General features: G+C 33.7%; 1 protein-coding gene across 7 annotated transcripts in view; it reads left to right on the top strand.

Moving 5' to 3' along the window:
- LOC131849008 (segmentation protein cap'n'collar-like) overlaps positions 1–16,275 on the top strand; it is a 147,822-nt gene extending 131,547 nt beyond the window's left edge. For 6 of the 7 annotated variants that reach the window (XM_059198981.1, XM_059198980.1, XM_059198984.1 and 3 more), the window contains exons 12-22: positions 4,920–5,000; positions 5,420–5,531; positions 6,845–6,944; positions 8,032–8,146; positions 9,460–9,560; positions 9,867–10,002; positions 11,118–11,216; positions 12,218–12,348; positions 13,279–13,452; positions 14,712–14,817; positions 15,443–16,275. In XM_059198981.1, coding sequence (XP_059054964.1) covers positions 4,920–5,000; positions 5,420–5,531; positions 6,845–6,944; positions 8,032–8,146; positions 9,460–9,560; positions 9,867–10,002; positions 11,118–11,216; positions 12,218–12,348; positions 13,279–13,452; positions 14,712–14,817; positions 15,443–15,507 — 1,220 coding nt within the window. In that variant the 3' untranslated portion in view covers positions 15,508–16,275. The remainder of the gene's footprint in view (positions 1–4,919; positions 5,001–5,419; positions 5,532–6,844; positions 6,945–8,031; positions 8,147–9,459; positions 9,561–9,866; positions 10,003–11,117; positions 11,217–12,217; positions 12,349–13,278; positions 13,453–14,711; positions 14,818–15,442) is intronic. The other variant, XM_059198985.1, reaches the window with a different exon arrangement.
- Positions 16,276–22,675: the final 6,400 nt, after the last annotated feature.

Here is a 22,675-nt window from a genome sequence, read left to right as displayed (position 1 = left end):
ATATAGAATATATATAGGCGCGTACACCTTTCCATCAGATGGGCCATTATAGTGTGTAGTTAGCCATTATAAAAAAATGTATTTCATATTTAGGAATACGAAAAATAAATACGTTAATTCTTGTACGGACAAAAAGCATATTTATTTTTATACTAATATTAACATAACTCTAGTCTTGTTATATATAAGAGCAGTCATTTAGAAAGTAAACAAGCATGTTTAATTATAAGCAGATAACTATTTATTTGCTCTGAAACTCCATTTATTCCGTGATAACGTCGCGCCAGCTATCATTTGTTTTTCGCGCGCCATTTTGACAGCATTTTCCGTGTTCGACCGCGACCTTTAAACTTTCGAATTTCAAAAAATATCTCTATTCCTAATCACATTGAGTACCATTTCCAACGACTGTTAATTTTGTTTTTTTTTCGTTTTGCCAACATGGGAATATTTTCTTATGTCTACAGATTATTTGTAATGAATAAGAAAATTACAGAATAACTTCTAAAAAGAATATTTTGGCGCGTGAATTATAGACATTTTTGAAGTTTTGACAGATTTTTGAATTTCGAATTCTCAAGTGTTGTATTGGACGATTGAAAACATTGTGAATCTATATTTGGACGTGTTATCTGTGACTTGTAAATTGATATTGGAACGACGAAGAAAAGCCTACATATGCCATACTTCCTGAATAAACGTACGTCGAAGAGTAGAAAGGTGCATAATAGGGACTGCTGCATATGCCTATGTAGATTCTGCTGCGCTCTACGGCGCCCAAAAACAAGTTGTGATTCCTTAACCAAAGTACCGGTAGAAGTGTTGAAACGATATAATTACTGTCTGTGGTCATTCAAATATAAACTTTTTTTCGATCGTTGACAAAAACTAGGCAAAGGGACCTTACTTGTGAAGTTATAAGTGCGCCCGCTACAATACCCTTGCAGTGGAAAGTCATGTGTCTATTTGAAGAGGCATTAACGAGTCGTGCGTCGGAATATATATTTGTATACGCTTTACTTTTGTTTACAAAACGTCATAGAATTTTCCTAAGGAGATTACTTGTAGAGAACATGATAATTTGAATTTAAAAATAGAACAAAAGAAAATAAGATTATAAAAATAATACTTGATGCTTAATAAGCGGAAGTTGGAGAATTCTTCATCAAACTCTACCACGAGTTGCAGAAATAAGAAATAGAAGGTTAAAAGAAGGAAGGTAGAAATAGAAAGTTTAATAAATCATAAAGAAGAGATATTTTTGAACGGAAATGGACACAAAACTATCATAGATTAAGTAGATTATGAAAAACATTGGCAGCATAAATATATGTTCAAACATCGAATGTATCAACTGATAACCCACACGAATATTTGAAATTCGAATAGAGAACGAATTTAATAGATAAAAATATATATACGTATTGTTTTTCACCCACAATACAGATAACGATAAAGATTAACAGAAAATTATCGCTGTAAATAAAATCTATCTGATGATGTTTTACGTCAGTTTTACATAGATAGTGATACCAAAGTACGTCTGTTATGTGCGAAATAATGATATTTTGTGACTGTGCGACTTTTATATGAGTGTATGCAAACGGATATACGAGGAGTATATGCAGGATTGAAGTGATTTTATTGGATTTAATTATGGATCTGACAGTGGGCTACCCCTACCCGCCATATTATCATATGCCGTACCTACCCAGTCACATAATATACCCGGATCCGGGTGAATATTTGAGCTCTTACTACAAACTTTATGACGGTGAGTTATACTATATAAACATCTGCATATTACATGACCCATAAAGATAGTATTCTATACCTTTTTACTCATAGTTATAAAGTTTATATTTGCATTATATACGTATTCTTTTTTTAATCCATAGAGGAAATGACATTATCTTTTTTAAAGTGTTAAAAAGCTCATAATTATAATTGTCTATGTACATTTCATAAAAATATAGCACAGAGTAAGATTATTTCAGAGTAATATCGAAAGGGTGTTAAGTCCCTCAACAACAGAGATTTTGTGAAAATGGGCACTACAGTCTTTTAGTTTACAAGTAATTTTATATCTTATTGTAATACTAAAAACTAAAAAACTCTGGCAAGAGATAGACTAAAAACTCGTCCGCGTGTGTACCTAAGTGTCACCTATTTCACCCGCCAAGCAGCTTGCTTTGGAAGCTGTTTCGGTTGTAGGGTGCAGATTAGGCAGTGAAATTACAGGATAAGAGGCGTGACATCTTAGTCCTCTAGAATAGCAACGTACGAATGGTATCGAGTGTGACATGATAACGTGATGTCAGTTTTAAATGGATGATAATGGAATGGTGCACCCGCCTGTGCTAGTGGTACACACTAATATATTAGATATTGGAATGTGACGTATGTCACGTCACATTCCAATACATGTCACACTTTAACGTATGTTTGAACTATTTTTGTTAATAGTTCAAATTTAGATGCAAATATATGTATTCTTATTAAAACATTACAAACTAAAGTCTATAAACGAGTAGGGATATATGTGTAAGGAAATTGTACATAAGAAACATAATAAAAAATATACAATACACTAACTTAAACGTAAAATAACAATAAACATTAAAAAATATATACTTACTAGGTGTCACTGGGATACGAAGAGGTTGAGCTACTCATTTAACACTGATTTACAGTATTTCATGTTTTAAGTCTTGTATATATTAGATATTGAAATGTGGCGTGACACTGTCACACTTTAACGTAATTTATGCACGATCCCTTGGAATATGACGTGACAATGTCACACTTTAACGTGAGACATAATGTATACAATACCCCCCTAACACTTTTTAGGCGTTAACCTAAAAAACCTAGTCATATTATTTTGATGTATTAAATGTGAAACTGATTAATAAACGGTCAGGAAACATTACATGGCAGTTATTAATGATTAAATAATGTTATTTCATAATGATACAGCGCAATTATTTATTCCTGATAATAGATTTGTCTGTCATTCAATTATTTCTCTAACAAAAGTCTTATGGACGATAATGGAATGGTGCACCCGCCTGCGCTAACGGTTTACGCTGTGGCACCAGTGGAGGATGATAAGATGAGCGTGAGGTCAGGTCAGTTAGCACATCCTGATAAAATGACCAGGAATTTATCACGATGGTTTCCAGGTGAATCACGTGGAGGTAGACCTGACATGGTGCATTGCTAGCAATGGGGCTATTAGTCCACATTACTAACAATTAAACACTATTAGTCCCCTTACCATACAAATTTGACTTCCACGCAGTTCCCCCTGGAAACCATCGTAATAAATTCCTGCTGAATTTGTCACGATATCCTAACTGACCTGACCTCATGCTCATCTTATCATCCTCCACTGGTGCCCGCCAGCGTATACCGTTAGCGCAGGCGGGTGCACCATTAATGTAATGATTAATAAATTGAACATCATCATTTAGAATCATTAATTAATTGAACACCTTTTCCAAAGTCGGTTACAAATGATATGCATTTCTGTTATCAGCTAATATAATCTGTAGTATTACAGAATTGTTATCAAAGTCAAACCTGACAACTCGGCAAAATATACAACATATATATATACATATATGTATATATATATATATATATGTATATATATATATATATATGACTCGACCATAATATGTGTGAATCAGGAGTTTTTTTTATCTTATCTGTATTTATTTCTTTAATTTATACAGAACTAGTGTTTAGCCGTGACATTGTCTGAAATAATAATTATATACGTAATAAAGCGTAAAAAACCAGGAAATGCTGAATTCATATTATACACAGAAAATATCCAGACCGATACAAACAATCATACTCATGAGAATACAAATGTTTGTACCGAGCGAGGAATCGAACCCGCGACCGTCGGCAAAAACGCAGTGTCCTAAACCACTAGACACCTCCTCTTGTTCTCCTCATAACGAAAATTTATTAAATGAATACAAATGTTTGTAGCGTACTAGAATCGAACCCGCGATCGTTGGAAGTGCTAAACAGCTAGAAAACCGAGAGATAAGGAAAACAATTTCTATATTATTTCTAAGAGGGGAAATACAAACAAACAAATGTATATCTATGACGCAACTTCCATGTTACCACGATATCAGAAAGATAAACTAAAATGCAGTGATAACGTGATATCAATTGAAGATTAGTTCTACGGTCAGATATTGTGAGACCAGTGGCTCTAAAACTTTTAATGTTCCCGATTTCTTGTGAATATATTTTAACTAGCTGTTCCCGTGGATTCACCCGCCTTAAATTGAATTTAAATAAATTAGTTAATTTAAATAAGCCTATGTGTTATTCTGATGCATAGGTTTATTGCTGTAAAGTTTCATCAAAATCCATCGAGTAGTTTTTGCGTGAAAGTGTAACAAAGATCCACACTCACAAATTTTCGGGTTTATAATAAGATTAAGATATGGCAATAGTTGTTCATGCTCGGGATTTTCATGTAATGTTAGACATAGACACCTTTGTAAGTGTATAATGTAAATAAACTGGGTTAAAAAAAAGTAATTCCATTGAGTTTCTTGTCAGTTCTTCTCAATTGAATCTGTATATTGAACTGGACGGTAGGGAAAAATATTAATACAAAATACTTGACGTTCATAAGCGGCTAAAAATCATTCATTCAAAAAACATAACAATATACATATTTCGACGCAAAACAGGATAAGAGTTGGATGTATCTGTACGTCTCTATGCCTGTCTGTACCATCGTAACTCCTAAACAAATGGATTAATTGAACTGATTTTAATCAGATTTTTTTTGTATGAAAGCTAAGATGAATGACCATGTTTATTGGACTACAATTAATTTTTTTTTTCAATATGTATTTTTATGTTTTTTTTATTATCTGCAGGCATGTACACAATGAGGATGCTGGACGGCGCAAGCGCACACCACGCCCCGCATCCCAACCACACACACATGATGATGACGGGTACGTACACACATACACAAGCACACACACATTCAAATTTGAGGACATTACAAATTAAGCAATATATCACTTCTTCTCAATACAAATTGAGAAATATAACACTTTTTCCCATTTCAAATTGAGAAATATAACACTTTTTCCCATTACAAATTTAGAAATATAACACTTTTTCTCATTACAAATTGAGAAATATAACACCTTTTCTCATTACAAATTGAGAAGTAAACCCTTTCTTATTAGTCATTACAAATTGAGAAATATAACACTTTTTCCCATTTCAAATTGAGAAATATAACACTTTTTTTTATTACAAATTGAGAAGTATAACACTTTATCTAATTACAAATTGAATCAAATATTACCTTATTTATCATTTTTAATTATTGAACTATAATTTTTATTATTTATGGTGCGTACAGAGCGTGACTCCGCGTCGGACAGTGCCGTCTCGTCTATGGGATCTGAACGCGTGCCGTCACTCTCAGACGGTGAATGGTGCGATGGTAGCGATTCTGCGCAAGAGTTTCACAGGTGAGCCAGCAAATTCCATCCAAAAGGAAGTTAGATAACTCTAGTTCATCATCATCATCGCAGCCCGGAAGACGTCCACTGCTGGACATAGGCCTCCCCCAAAGATCTCCACGACGATCGGTCCGGCGCTGCTCGCATCCAATGCCTTCCAGCGATCTTGACCAGATCGTCGGTCCACCTTGCTGGAGGCCTTCCCACGCTGCGTCTTCCGGTCCGTGGTCGCCACTCGAGGACTTTACTGCCCCAACGGCCATCTATCCTACGAGCTATGTGCCCTGCCCATTGCCACTTCAGAGTCGCAATTCTTCGGGCTATGTCGGTCACTTTGGTTTTTCTGCGGATCTCTTTTCTGATTCGATCACGCAGAGTAACTCCGAGCATAGCATCTATAGTATCCTCTCCATTGCCCTCTGAGTGACTCTGAGCTTGTTCAGACGTGGTCGCTAACTATGAACCCCCATAGTTAGCGACCACGTCTCTGTTCCGTAACTCTAGTTACTTAAAAAAATTAAGAATCTTATTAAAAATCACCCGGGGGTTGTTGCTATTGCAGTTGATGCCGGGGCCTTCACCCTTCTAGGGGGCGCGGATGACTGATCATTCATTCGATTCTTATTTTACAGTAAAAAAGCCGAGAATAAATTATTGACGTAATAAATAACTATTTATCACTATTATAGTGTTATTATTGCTATATAGTAGAGTTGATGCCGGGGCAAAGGGGTTCGTCCCGAGGCCACAACCTTCATCCCCTAGGGGGGTGCGGATGACCAGGGGATGAAATATTTTATTGTAAGAAGAAATTAAATGTATTGCTTATTTTGTGATGATAGTTTAACATAATTATATAAGTTCTGCACATTAGTAAGTTCTGACATACAATAGACTCCATATGCCATTTATCAGTTGTATTTTTATATATTATAAACTATGACCCGTCCCGGGTTCGCATGGATACATTACAAATCTTTGAATTTCTACACTTGTTCTATACTATAACACACATGTATTATACATATAAACCTTCCTCTTGAATTACTCTATCAATTGCTAAAAAGTGCATTAAAATTCGTTGCGTAATTTATAATATATAAATAAACAGACAACGACGGGGACTTGTTTTATCTATCTATCTAATCTATCTAAATAATAAGTAAATTTTTTTCAACATGTCCTCAATATGTTTATATCCAAAATGTTAGTTAAATTGAAAAGGAATTTAAAGAAAAAGTATATTGTATGGTTCAAGTAAATAAACTATATATCTATGTATTAATATATTATAGATTATAATGTTGTCGTTCTCTCCACAGTTCCAAATTTCGACCGTATGACGCGTCATACGGTAGGGAACGGTCGGCGCCACACCAGCCCCAGAAGAAGCATCACATGTTCGGCAAACGCTGCTTCCAGGTACCATTTAAATATTCAATACAATTTCATACGTTTCTCCTACACGCCCACTCCTCGTATCTGCTACACGCCCTCACGTCTCTACTCCCTCCCCTCGTCTCTCTTACATCGCCCTCCGTTTCTCTTACATCGCCCCCGGTTTCTCCTACACCAGCCCCCATCTCTCCTTCACCTCTCTTCCCCTTGTCTAACCATCTTCCCCTCACCCTATCACCTTACATTGTTTGATAATTCGACATTTCCACGTGTCAGTTTAGTCTCCTATGTTAAAAAACAGACTATAGGTTAGCAGATAATGATGAGACTAACATACATATGAGTTAATATTATAAAAGTAATATATTGTGTCACGTAAAGTATATGTCACGGCACTGACGACGGCAATCTGCCACGCTAGCGACGCTACACACTTCGGCTTTATGAATGAATGAATAGAAATAGAAATAGAAATAATCTTTATTCAAATAAACTTAATATAAGCTCTTTTGAATAATCAAGTTTTTTTTATTCTACCGCTTATTCGGAATGCAGATTCATCACAAGAAGAATAAGCAAGAAACTTGTGTGTTGTTCTTTTAAATAAATATCGATTTACTTATATTTAATTAACAACAAGGATTAGGCATGCGACAATCGACATAAAAACCGCTACGCACTTAATCTCTGTTCAATCAGATAACATTGTCAGCGCTATGAATTTTAAGTTAGATATTTTGAATGAAATCTTTATTGTTCCTCTCACAGAAAATAATAATAATAATAATCTCAGGACAATTCACACAGCGCCATCTAGACCCAAGTTAAGCTAGCTAAAGCTTGTGTTATGGGTACTAGATAACTGATATATATACATAGATTTTTTTTTTAAATACATACATATTATACATAGAAAACACCCAGACCGATACAAACAATCATACTCATGAATACAAATGTTTGTGCCGTGCGAGGAATCGAACCCGCGAACATCGGTCGTAAAGCGGTGTGCTAGACCACTAGACCACCGAGGTCGTCAAATACAATACAAAAATACAATTACAACCTTTACCAATTATTCTTCGGCTTTAGTAAGTGTTTTGTGTTACAGGAGCAACCAACGCCATCATTAGAACCACTAACCAACAGGCCCAACCCAGGAGGCGTGGTCAAGTACGAGTGTCCCGAACAGACGTACCACCACGACAACATGCATATGCACAACGGTCAGTATTTAAATTATAATAATAATAATAATCTTGTTGCCATCTCCTCTCCTTAAGAGGGGAGATGAGAATTTTTTGGAAGTTAGGAATAATAATAATAATAACAAGAAACAGGAAAAAGTTTATATAATACCCATAGTCCTCTCATCTACAGGTATCATACCCAAACACCTACATCATAGCCTGAAACAGTTAGATATACATCACCCTTCAAAAAGCTACCATCTTAAATACCTGTCGTACTGTCCGAAAATTTCTCGAAATCGATGAAAAGGATATAACAGCAGTCACACCAGGCACACAATAAGTACACACACACTCACACATACATACACGCGCTCACACATACACACACTCTGCACTTACTTGGTTTCGGCCCGTAAGTGTGGAGAAAACCAGCAAAGGGTGAGAAAAAAAAAATATGTTATGTCGGTGAACGGTCTTATCCCAACCAGTCTGGAACAACATCTCAAACGGTTGGGATTCCGAGGCGGCTCACTCCCGGGAAAGATGCAGAAAGCGGTGCTCTTAGATTCTGCCCGCATTGTACGCCGGTTTCTCTCCCTGGGGCCCTGAACCCCGGCCGACTGTGCTTCTGCCGGGGATACGTTGCCATCTCCTCTCCTTAAGAGGGAAGATGAGAAGTTTTGTATAATAATAAAAATAATAATAATATATGTTATATTTCATTTTATACATTTGTTATATACGAATATAATACTGTTTGTTACTCACTATACGATTACTTGAATAATTGCGTGCATGGCAATAGTTGGTCATGCACGGGATTTTCATTTAATGTTAGACATAGACCTATATAAATATATTGGAAATAAACTGGTATAAAAAAATATATTCAATTGAGTTTCTTGCCAGTTCTTCTCAATTGGATCTATATACTGAATTGTATGATAGGGGAAAAATATAATATAAAAAATTTGACCTGCATAAGCGGCTAAAATGTCCTACATGAATAAATGATTTTTGAATTTGAATTTATATATTTATAGCGACATTTGAAGACATACTGGTTTTATGACTGACTGACTGATTGGGACGTACTACATTCCGAACTGATGCTCTGTACACATTTAATATTATCATAAGTGTGTATAATAAACTACATTATTAATGTTTTGATTCTCACTGTATTCTAAATTTGATTTAATTCTTATTATAGCCTGATTCTTATTTTTACCCTATTCTTACTATGAGTCGATTCTTATTTTAAAATGATTTCTATTTGGAATAAATTCTTATTTTGACTCGATTCTAATTTTGAATTATGCTAAATATTGTGACATTGTTTGCAGTGGAGTTCGGCGCTCGCCACCAGCTGGCGCCCCCGCACGTGGCGTCCCTGCAGCCGGCGCTCGACCTGAACGCAGCGCACACCAGCCATTCCTTACTACAAGTAAGCTCTACCAGTATTTACCTGAACTACACTATATACAAAGTCGTTTGTCCGTCCGTAATATCTTACTAATATTATAAATGTGATAGTTTGAGAGTATGGATGGATGTTTGTTACTGTTTCACGCGAAAAGTACTGAACGGATTGTGATGAAACTTTACAGTAATATAGCTTATATATCAGAATAACACATATACTAAAGATATTAAGTAAATTAGGCGATATATAATGACAAATGTCAAATAAGTGTGATGCGGACGAAGTTGCGCGGGTAAACTGTATCTACATATAACATTCGTCGTGCAGACTGGCATCCCGAGTCCGGCATCGAACCCCAACCGGTTCGCGTACGCGACCCCGGAGCGCATCCGCCACAACCACACCTACAGTGCGCCGCTCGCCGCCGCCGACCAGCGGCCTGCCGCGGTCAGGGACAAGCGAGGTAACAGACAAACACACACCTAGTCTTAAAATACAACATAATACAATACAACCCAAAACGACACAACATAACACAGTACAATACTACACAGCACAGTACAATACTACACAGCACAGTACAATACTACACAACACAGTACAATACAATACAACACAATACAATATGGAGAATTTGACAAGATAAGCTAACTGACGTAACTTCATACTCATGTTATCATCCTCCACTGGTGCGTCGCTAGCGTAAACCATTAGCGCAGGCGGGAGCACCATTACATTATCATACATAAAAAACACAATAGAATACAATACAACACAACACAATACAATATACAGAATTTGTCAAAATGTACTAACTGGCCTAACTTCATACTCATCCTCCACTGGTGCCCCGCCAGCGTATACAGTTAGCGCAGACTGGGGCATCATTCTATGATCATCCATAACAAAATACAATACAATACTACACAACACAATACAACATGGAGAATTTGACAAGATGAACTAACTGACCTAACATGTTATCATCCTCCACTGGTGCCCCACCAGCGTAAACCGTTAGCGTAGGCTGCGGCATTTTTCCATTATCATCCATAATAAACACAATATAAATCTAAATTTACAGCCCGGGTCTAGAAGAGTCAGTTTGGCATGAAAATTAAAGATGTTTATTTCTTTAAAAACATAATGTTTACAATAATATAACGTTGGGATGATCTAGTATAGTATAGCAATGTATATCCCGCTCTTCCATTTCATATATTTAAAAAGAAAATTTAGTATTATAATAATAATAATCTCAGGACAATTCACACAGCGCCATCTAGTCCCAAGTTAAGCTAGCTAAAGCTTGTGTTATGGGTACTAGACCACTGACATAAATACTAATAATATATTATTTTTCGTAAATGCATAGATATTATACATAGAAAAAACCCAGACCGATACAAACATTTATACTTATGAAAATAAATTATTATGCCGTGCGAGGAATAGAACCCGCGACCATCGGAAGTAAAACGCTGTAACCAAACTTCTAGACCAAGAATACACTATTTATGTATATAGTCAATAATAAATTATTGTTGATTTGATTAAATCTTAATTTCCCCCCCACAGTCCGTCGCCTGACAGACGGGAGCATATCTGATGGGGGATCGTCAGCTACCAGTAGCGGGCAACACCTCACCAGGGATGAAAAGAGGGCCAAAGCACTTGGTGAGTTGTTCTTCCTTCTAAACTCATTTATAAAAATCTTAACGCAACATTACATAGTATAAAACAAAGTCGCTGTCGCTGTCTGTCCATCCCCTATGTATGCTTAATTCTTTAAAACTACGCAACGGATTTTGAAGCGGTTTTTTTAAGTAGATAGAGTGATTCAAGAAGAAGGTTTATATGTATAATACATGTACACCCGGGCGAAGCCGGGGCGAGTAGCTAGTTTAGAAATAAAGAACGAAAGAAAAATTATTGGCAATTATTTATTACTATAAAATTATACAATACTTACTGATCCCGCAAACGTTGTTTTGCCATATAAATTAAATAACAAGTATTAAAAAATAGGGGTTGGTGATAAAAGGGTGCAAGTATAGGGTTGAATGTATTTTTAATGCCAAATTATGAAAAATAAAGTATTGGCCAAAAAAATAAAATACGATAAGGGTGGACAATCACTTAAATGAAAACTACATAGTAGTCGATTCTCAGACCTACTGAATATGCATATAAAATTTCATAACTATCGGTCGAGAACAATCGAATTAAAATAATTAATGAAACAATTGAATAAAATTAATTAATGAAACATTTGAATAAAATTAATTAATTTAACAATTGAATAACATTAATTAATGTAACGATTTAAAAACATTAATTAATTAAACTATTGAATTAATATAATTAATGTAACAATTTAATAACATTAATTAATTAAACAATTGAATTAAAATAATTAATGAAACAATTGAATAAAATTAATTAATGAAACATTTGAATAAAATTAATTAATTTAACAATTGAATAACATTAATTAATGAAACAATTGAATTATAATAATTAATGAAACAAATAAATGAAATTAATTAATTAAGGTAATAAATTAATTTAATTCAAGGAATAAAATTAATTAAATGCATTAATTATGTAAATTAATAATTAAATATTTAATATTACTATGTATATAGACTAACGTTGATTTGTCTGTTTGTCCGCAGGTATACCACTAGAGGTACACGACATAATAAATCTGCCGATGGACGAATTTAATGAGAGGCTCTCTAAACACGACCTGAGCGAGGCGCAGCTGTCTCTCATCAGGGACATACGGAGGCGGGGCAAGAACAAGGTAACTCTCATATATCACATCAGGCGGGACGGAAGCTTTGTTAAGCGTATCAAGTCTGTAAATAAACTTCAGATAAGCTTTTTTGAATAGTCAATGTTGGTGTATGACTTGTATATTCGTAATCGTTAAACCAGGTCCATATTACCATTACATTTTATTTATATTTGTTTATATATATATGAATATTGTAATCAGAAATGGCACCCATTATCAGATCAGATTACAATATTCATAAAATTATGAATAAAGGTAATTATAATCTACCAGTATATACATAATGTTATGAATATTGTAATCTGCTCGCCGTAGTTATTACTGATACATTTTTATTTGTACTAGCTGCACCCGCGACGTCGTCCGCGTGGAATCCGTTTCGACCAGTAGTTTATTCTTGTGTTCCTTGGAGCTTAACTTTGTGTACAATGAGGAAATCGCCTAAACTTAATTATAATAAAATGATCGATACTTTAATAAGTTACCTTGAACTATTATCATATTAATTCGATGGACTTTATTCATATAACCAGATCAGGGCCCATACTATCTGTATATTCCATTTATTATTATTATTTACCTTTATTCTCGGCCTCGGTGGTCTAGCGGTTTAAGACACCGCCGTACTTCCGATGGTCGTGGGTTCGATTCCTCGTACGACACAAAAATTTGAATTCATGACTAGGAATATTTGTAACGGTCTGTGTATTTTCTATGTATAATATGTATGTATTTACGAAAAAAAATATCTATGTATTTATATTAGTTATCTAGTACCCGTAACACAAGCTGTAGCTAGCTTAACTTGGGTCTAGATGGCGCTGTGTGAATTGTCCTGAGATTATTATTATTATTCATCATTCTATGAATATTGTAAATAGAAGGCGGTCCATATTGCCGGTACATTGTGTTTAACTGTATTGATATGGTATCCAGGTGGCGGCGCAGAACTGCCGCAAGCGCAAGTTGGACCAGATCACGTCGCTAGCAGACGAAGTACGCACCATGAGGGATCGCAAGCAGAGGACGCAGAGAGACCACCACTCGCTGCACGCAGAGCGGCAGCGAGTCAAGGAGAGGTTCGCCGCGCTCTACCGGCACGTGTTCCAGGTAACTAAAAACATAGACACATACAGCGTCAAGGATTTCATTCGCCGATTGACCTTAAATACCAATGAAGTCTCATCGGCAAACGAAACCATGTCTGCTATCTTTTCTACCATGTAAAGAAGATCATTTATATAAACTAAAAATAAAAGAGGACTTAAAATAGATCCCTGAGGAACACCCGTTTTATCACTAACTCCTTCAGACTTTACACCATTTATTTCATCAATTTCATCAATAATGATTCAAACGGAAAGTTTATATATATAATACATGTACATCCGTACGAGAACATAACTTTTATAAGACACTTGTTGTTCAGGCGCACGTACTATATTTGGCCCAATATATTATTTTAATATAGCAACTCTAGAACGTCGGTATTTCAGCGGGCCAGAGACAATACGCTAACCGTTACAAGTTCATATTTAAAGTTCGCTAACGATCATATACGTATTATCACACGCAACCACTGTAAACCTATTTTCAAGTAGACTTATTTTCTCTTATTAATTATTTAACCAGTTGTTGTATATTGAATGTTTTTTCTATTTTATTATTTCATTGAATTAGTGCTAATCGGTGGTGTGTATTCACACACTTAAACTTAAATTGTAAGTAAGAATAAATTATTTAAAAGAGCAACACACAAGTTTATTGCTTGTTCTTCTTGTAATGAGACATAATTCCAAATGATCGGTAGATTAAAAAAAAAATGTTATGACTATTCAAAAGTGCTTCAATGTAATTTTATTTGAATAAATGATTTTCTATTCTATTCTATTCTATTCTATTCAAGTAATTAAAAAACTAGCCAGGAATCTCAGAGTTTGATTACACCATCAAGACCCTCTTCTCACTAAAAGGCGTAAATACTTGTTATACCGGTTAAGAGTATGTTCTAGAGGCTAGTATCTCGCGGAAGACCATGGCCGACTGAGAATAAAAAAAAATATGACACTAGAAAACCTAAGAAAGGTTACGTTAGGTGTAAAAATTGTGGCACTAGGTTCGGAGTACTCGCCTTGAGAAAGGCAGCGCCCGAATCAAGATATCAATTAGTATCATTAAACCCAGTTCCCTGGGGTCCCTTTTCCCCAGCCCAAAAGGGACCCCGAGGCCCCAATCTGGCTCGGATTATATATGTCATGTAGAAATAAACATTAAATTTATTTATCTTTATATAATATATATAGGTCCCAATCTGGTGCGTTAAACCTATTCCATGTAAAAAAATACAGAATATATTTGTTTTGTTGTAGAATCTGCGCGACCCCGAGGGTCGTCCGCTGTCTTCTTCGCAGTACTCGCTGCAGCAGGCGGCCGATGGCAACGTGGTGCTGGTACCCAAGATGTCACAACATCCCGGTATGTAAATATACAAAAATTCATATTATATTATTTATTTATTTATTTGCTTTGAATAGGTTACATTGTTCTTACAAATTAATTTACAATTCAATATTCAGCTGCATTTTGAGCATGCAAGAAAATTATATGTAGGTAACACAATTGTTAATTATTTCTACCAAAAATACAAAATTCTTTATTTGAATAACACTATTATAATAATTCCTACCTAAAATACGCAAGTAAGCAGAGCTTGTGTTATGACTACTAGATAACTGGTATCAATACATAAATATATTTCTTTTGTAAATACGTTCATATTATACATAGTAAACTCCCAGGCCGTCACAAACAACGATACTCATGAATACAAATGTTTGTACCGTGCGAGGAATCGAACCCCCGACTATCAGACATGCTAGACCACCGTGGTCGAGGTGCGATTCCTCGCACGGCACAAACATTTATATTCATGAGTATGATTGTTTGTATCAGTCTGGATGTTATCTATGTATGTATGTATTTAGGAAAGAAATATATCTATGTATTTGTATCAGTTATCTAGTACCTATAACACAAGCTTTGTGTGAATTGTTTGGAGATTATTATTATTATTATTATATTCTTATTTGTTTTCTCCCAGATCACCCAATGAACAGGACGTCAGACGATGAAATGGACAGAAAGGCAAAGAACTTCGAGCAGTGACACGCGCCTCTGTACCCCAGATGGTAACGAACATACAAACACAAGACTACAACGCAATAATATATAGGATTTATAGTTACACATCTATGGTCTCATGTTACCCACCATAGACACCAACAGTGCCGCCATATTGAAAATGTGGAATTGGCGTGAATTATTCTATGTTGTCTATGGAAATGTTTACCGCGAATTCATTGCAAAGATAATTGTGATGTAAAGAAATAAAACATATACATATAAAACTGTTTGTCCTAATTGTCATCGCAGACTCAAAACTACTATATGTTATTATATAATAAGCTAAAAATATTGTTTGAAGATTACAATGTGACGACACATTGCGAACAAATCCGCGGTCAATAGCTAGTTATTCTGTAAATGTCTATAATTACGCACAATGTTTAACTAACTTTACGATTATCTTCATAGTGAATTCTACGTATTTCCTATATTTATGGTCTCATTTTAAAGTCTTTCATAGACAACGAGGTTTTCATTTGTCTATGCTTGCCTTTAAATAGAATACCATTGTTTTAATGTCTCTGAGGTCAGGTTATGGCAAAAATTAAACTAATGTTTTGTTGGAAAATAAAGAGCAGGTTAATATGTATTTGTGATTGATAAATTATATAAATTTTTAATCTTCTTTCTCGAAATTTATACAACTAATATAAAAGCACAGAGTAAATTTGAATGCAGATAAAATTTTTGACACTTTTGTTTTTAATGTTACCTTTCACATAAGCAAAAGTTACAACGACATACAGCCTAATATAAGCTTGAATAATGGAATCTTAAATATATAGGGTTATTCGTATAAGGTACAACCAAGTCGAAAGCGAGTAATAGAAGTCATATTAGTGAACAACTCTACCAAATAAGTGGGCTATCGATTTTTTTTCTTAAAACTCCTGATACAACGTGCCTAGTCGTAAAATTTTACGAAACAAAAAATTTTTACGCAAACCTACAAAATTCAATTTCAGATCTCCATTTTGTTTTTTGTCACATGTTAAGGGAGACAGGGTTGGTAAAGTGTGACAAGTGTCCTAATTTTTTTATACCACGTAAGCAGCAAACAAGCATACGGCCCATCTGATGGTAAACGGTTACCGTAGCCTATGCACGCCTGAAACACCAGGGGTGTCACGTGCGCGTTCCGACTCATAAAAAACTTAATATACCATTCTTGAAAAGCTTTTGTGAAGTCACATTTCAAAGTATAATATATCGAACTTTTAATACTGAAATTGGACTATTCAAATTAAAAAAACATTTATTCATGTAGGACATTTTATCCGCTTATGATCGTCAAGTTTTTTTATATTATAATTTTTTCCCTACCGTCCAGTTCAATATTCAGATTTAATTGAGAAGAACTGAACATTTCAATATAACATGTAATGTCACACTGGGGGATTCATAAATGTGACCAACTGTGACACAGACAGGAGGGGGTAAAAACACTAAAAATCTGTGATTTAATTTATAGATTGCTTTTATAGATAGCTCCAAAATATGCTCTTTTTCAAATGAGATTCCTTCAATATTGTGACGTTAGATTTCGGTTCAATGTTGCCTTTTACAAATAACCCTATTTAACTCATATTGTCTATGAAATATCAGGCAATCCTAATGTAATACTACCATAAACTAGCGGTTTTCACGGTGCTTTATCTAGCCATTGTTTTATTACTATGTATATCGAAATTTATATAATTTTTGTGATAATAAAAAATATTCCATTTTTGTTAGTGTCTTCGTTAGTTTTAAAGTTCACATTGGTATATCAACATCAGTAGTTCTGCTCGACTTCTTTCATTAAACCATCGACATATAAGTTTTTTTTTAATTATGACTTTTTTATAGAAAAAAAAATACTTAAAACAAAAATATAGATATGTGGATCTATTGTTTATCATATACGAAATAGTTTCGTAATATTTTCGAGTATTTTCTATTAGAAATCCCAAAATGTAATATAAACACATAATTAAAGTTTTAACTAAAAAAAACATGTCTGTACTTATTTTTCTGTTGTAAAAATAAATATTGTCATATTTTAGTAAAAATTATGTAAAAAAAAATATTATATGTCGATGATTTAAAATATGTTATTAATCCGAAACGACTGATATAAAATTAAAAAAAAAAACATAGTCTAGAAATTTGGTGTCTATGACACCGTCGCGTTGCAATAAGTAATCGTAGATCGATTATAACTATTTTATTTTGTAAAATACTTTTTTTTCTCTTGCTGTTTATTTATGTATATTAAAAAGTAGGTAAGTTTGTTATAGAATTTTGAATTCTGTTTTTTTTTATTTCGCTATTTTTCCGATGTGTGAAGAAAATTATACGCATGCTTGATAATAAAAATGGTTTAAAGAAAAATATGAAAATTTGTTAAAAACCTTTATAGCAGAAAGGCATAAAGTCGAATTTGCAAAATTTCTAATTTTTGAGTTGTTTACAGTTTATTGTTAAGCGTGCAATTTTATTTTTTCTCGATACAAGTACAAATTGTAGATATTGCCAGATTTTTATACGCAGCTCCGACTATAGTAACTGTATCTATATACGCTGTTTGTGTGCCTTGCATATCGATAGTATTTTATCGATAGTCGATAAAATTATATATCGATGCAAAAGGCACCTCTATCGACACTGTTGTAATAATTCTCTGTTGTAAATTTGGATGCGGAGTCAAGTATACTTGTAGTTTAAGGTCAGTGTTTATATTTGTTTTTAAACTGACCTTATAAGGTCTACTATAAGTCTATGGTAAGCCATATTTGGCAAATTTTTTCAAAGACAACATGCACATCAATTTATTATTTTGTCTATAGTCTGCTATTGTTTTTACTTCGTTCTTCCTGATAGCCATCGTTGTCTTTAAAAAAGTCGCTTAGTATATGTAAATTATGAGAAATATTTATATGCTGTGGTGCATATTTTTTTAACCTAGCGCATAGACAATGGCTTTTAACTGAAATCAATTTAAAATATTAAAAAAAATGTTTACATATTTATTAATTTAAGACTTAAGTAGGCCACGGGTAAAGCATTTCACTTAAGTTTTTGTTCGTTTTTTTATCGAAAAGTAGGTGAAAAGGCTGTGGGATCTTCATGGTTTTCCGGCGAAAAAAACATTGTCTGTGGTGTTGTGGAAATGGCGCGAATTTTTAATCTGTATCATATGTCATTTTCATGCCGCCATCTTGCAAATAGAATATCGCCGGTGAAAAATATTTAACACAATGCAGTTCACAGTAACATGATTTTTATATCTTATAAATAAATATGTATATTAGTAATTAGTAAATAAAGAATAATCCGTTTCATTTATTGTATCATAAACAGGATACAAGTTGATACATTTATATATAACAACTTCGGTAGCCTAGCGGTTTACACACCGCCTTCCTTCTGATGGTTGTAGGTTCAAATAACACACCATACAAACACTTCTATTCATGAATATCTGTAACGATCTTGTTTTCTATATATATTATGTATGTATTTACAATAATATATATTTATTTAGTACACATAGTACAAGCTCTGCAAGTATCTACATGTTGGGCACTAGATGGCGCTGTTTTAAAATATCAAATTTTGTAAATACATAGAAAACTTCAATACCAATACAAAATATATAAACACACACACACTTAATGACAATGAATACAAGTTTGTAGCGAAATTAAATCGAACATACGAATAAATAAATATCAGGTCAATTCAAACAGCGCCATCTAGTCCCAAGTTAAGCTAGCTAAAGCTTGTGTTATGGGTACTAGATAACTGATACGAATACATAGATATATTTTTTTAGTAAATACATACATATACACGCAGACGGATACAAACAATCATACTCACGAATATAAATGTTTGTGCTGTGCGAGCAATCGAACTAGCATCGGAATTAAGATATTTTGCGATACCGCTGCACCACCGTCGTCGTATTGTATGGAAGGTAAATAAATAAAAATGATGTTACTATGAATGATTTGCCAGTTTTACATAAATATAAACTCGCAAGATTGCGTTGCGACGTGTTGTAATATATTATTACTGATTGTTAGCACTAAGGATTTCTTTTTTACTGTAACAGAATAATTTAAGTTAGTTGTAATACATATATTTAAGTCTTAATATAAAAATGAAATTTTGTTACTTGTTTCATTTCTAACTTATAGGCATATATAGTACTTTTGAAGATATTCCTCACGTTAAAAAAACATATAGTATATAGCACCAGCTCTGCCCGCGACTTCGTCCGCGTGGAATCTTCGTTTGAGTGACCTTGGATAACAAAATATTTAATAATGCAACTCAAAAAATAAAGTTTTATTGTCCTAGCCTGTAAAAGACGAATTTCCATACCAACTTTTATACTCTATAAACAACGTTAAGGGTACAATTTTTGAAAATTTTGAATGTCATTTATCTATATTTAATCAACAGATTTCATTTTAGCTTTTAAGTGACGATACCTTCAATCTTCCCTTTCAACCCTTATTTCTCATTAAAATGTACCCTATGCCCATAGAGTACCTCAGAGTATATATAGCACATCTAATGGTAAACGGTTACCGTAGCCTATGGACGCGTGAAACAGTGTGTCACGTACGCGTTGGAGCCCCTTAAGAAACCTTAATATACCCTTCTTGAAAAACTTGAGTATTTTCGTTAAATATTCAAGTAATTTTTTATCATTACAACTGTCACCTGTCGTGCGGTTAAGTTTGCTATATAAGTTGATAAGAACTGGTGAGAAATTCATCTGGGTTTCCTTTTCTTTGATATTCTTCTTCGGCAAAAGTAAACCTTACAACTTAATATGCTACATCATGGGGTTTTTCAAGGGTTCTTGAAAAACCCTTACTTTAGTCGCGAGAAAACTTTAAATACTTGAAATTCCCTATCGTGCTAAATCAGAACTGGGGAGAAAAACAACTAGTCTCCTTTTTTTTAAATAATAATTTTAGGCAAAAGTCAACCTTACATAGACTTTACCGAAGTGAATTAAGGGGAAAAAATTGGAAATAAAAGTTCATATAAGATTATAATTTATAACATATTTATTATACAATGCACAAAATGCATCCTAAATATAACATAACATCTCTCAGAATAATAATTCATTTTTCAGGTATCACTAATTTGTAAACTCAATGAACGTTTATATAAAAGTTTCAAATGTACCTGTGTGGTTCGATAAATTTAAAAATCATTTATTCTCATTTTAGCCGCTTATGAACGTCAAATTTTTTATATTATAATTTTTTTCTATTTTTCGGATTCCAATGGTATATTTTTAAGATTTACATTTATGTGACTATATAAAAGATAAATCAAAAACTACTGGTTAGATCACAATTAACAACTCACACAGTGCCATCTAGTTCCAAGCTACGCAGAGTTTGTGTTATATGTAAGTACTAGACAACTGCTATAACTACACTTTTTTTTTTAAATCCAGACGGATGCAAACAATCATTCTCTTGAATACAGATGTTTGTGCTATAAAGTAAAGCAGTGTGCACCGTTAGACCACCTCGGCTGCCAGGTATTTAAATTTCAATACGATTCAGCTGTACTAATAATTAAATTAAATAAATTATAAAACGTAGAAAAAAGTTCAGCAGTTCGAAATGAGAACATCTTTATTTTAAAGTCGGTTGAAAATTTTTATTTATGTTTCTTAATCTCACTTTTCATCAATTAAATTTTTTTTTTTTTAAAGTAAAAATAACTTGTAAAAAATATCAAATGTCACCTCCATAATGCTATAAATTGGCGGGAAATTTCTAATACCTAATACAAATTTATAAAAGTCTTAACTATTATTTTCTACATCCATAAATGCAAACTATAATATTTATGGTGTCTAAATAAAATAGTGTTAAATCATTTAGTGAAATCTGGTGTTGAAGGATGGAGAATTAGCTGGAAAGGAATAAGGAATGAAGAACTGCATGGAATGGTTGAAGATTGCGGAAAATGGCAAGAGTTGCACCGACAAGAGCGAGGCTCTTAAATTATGAATGATTGAGTTTTTAGCAATATATAGTGATCCAAGAGGAAAGTTTAATGCATGTACATCTATAAGAATTTGGGGCGCGTAGATAGTATAGTATATATTGCAGAGAACATAGAAAAAAAATATAGGAATAATGTATGTTTCAAACAGTCAAATATTTCCTCAAATTGGTCCGGTGATTCTGTACAGAGTTTACTTTCATCGATAACAAAATCCGCCTTTCTCGCTCTCTCTGACTATCTCTCTTTCACACACACATACGTCATTATAACACAAATGAAACATATTAATATCCAGCTTGTCCTACCATCCATGCTTTTTCCATAGACAGAATATATCATTTACTAATTGACGTCTGGCAACACCGAACACTATTTTCTTTAGACATCACATATACATACATATATAATATAAATTAATAACATTATGTAATACAGTAATAATATTTTGATTTTTATAATTAAACCTAGCATACACTTTATTCAGAATTAAATATAACATTATATCTATTTTGATTTCTTAATATTTCAAAACAATCTCAAATACGATATTCAGCTACAGATATTTTTAGTATTGCTAGCAATGTTTTAAGTCAGATTGACCTCCACGCGGTTCCCCTTGAAAACTTCTCAGACCTCATGCTCGTCTTATCATCCTCCTAGAGGAGGTATTTTCAGTATTTGGGACTTCATCCCTTGATTGCTAGTCATATACCATATCAGGTTGACCTCCACGCGGTTACCCCTGGAAACCGTCGTGATATATTTATGATGAATTTACCACGATGGGCTAACTAACCTCATGCTCATCTTATCATCCTCCACTGGTGCCCCGCCAGCGTGTACCGTTAGCGCAGGCGGGTGGACCATTCCATTATCACAAATTAAAAAATATCTTATTAATATTATAAACGAGGAATTTTGTGAGTATTAGTATTTTGTTTGTGAGATGTTTGTTACTCTTTCACGTAAAAAATACTAAATGGATTTTTGTGAAACTTTACAATAATATAGCTTATACATCAGAATAACAAGCTATAAATTGCATGTAGGTGAAACCACGGGCACAGATAGTATAAAATAAATTTTAAACTCATATTTTATTTGATTTTTTTAC

The sequence above is a fragment of the Achroia grisella genome, unplaced genomic scaffold (genome assembly GCF_030625045.1).
Source record: "Achroia grisella isolate CSIRO2021 unplaced genomic scaffold, CSIRO_AGI_Agris_v1 utg628, whole genome shotgun sequence".
In the NCBI taxonomy this organism is placed as follows: Eukaryota; Metazoa; Arthropoda; class Insecta; order Lepidoptera; family Pyralidae; genus Achroia; species Achroia grisella.
This window is presented reverse-complemented; position numbering and strand designations above follow the sequence as displayed.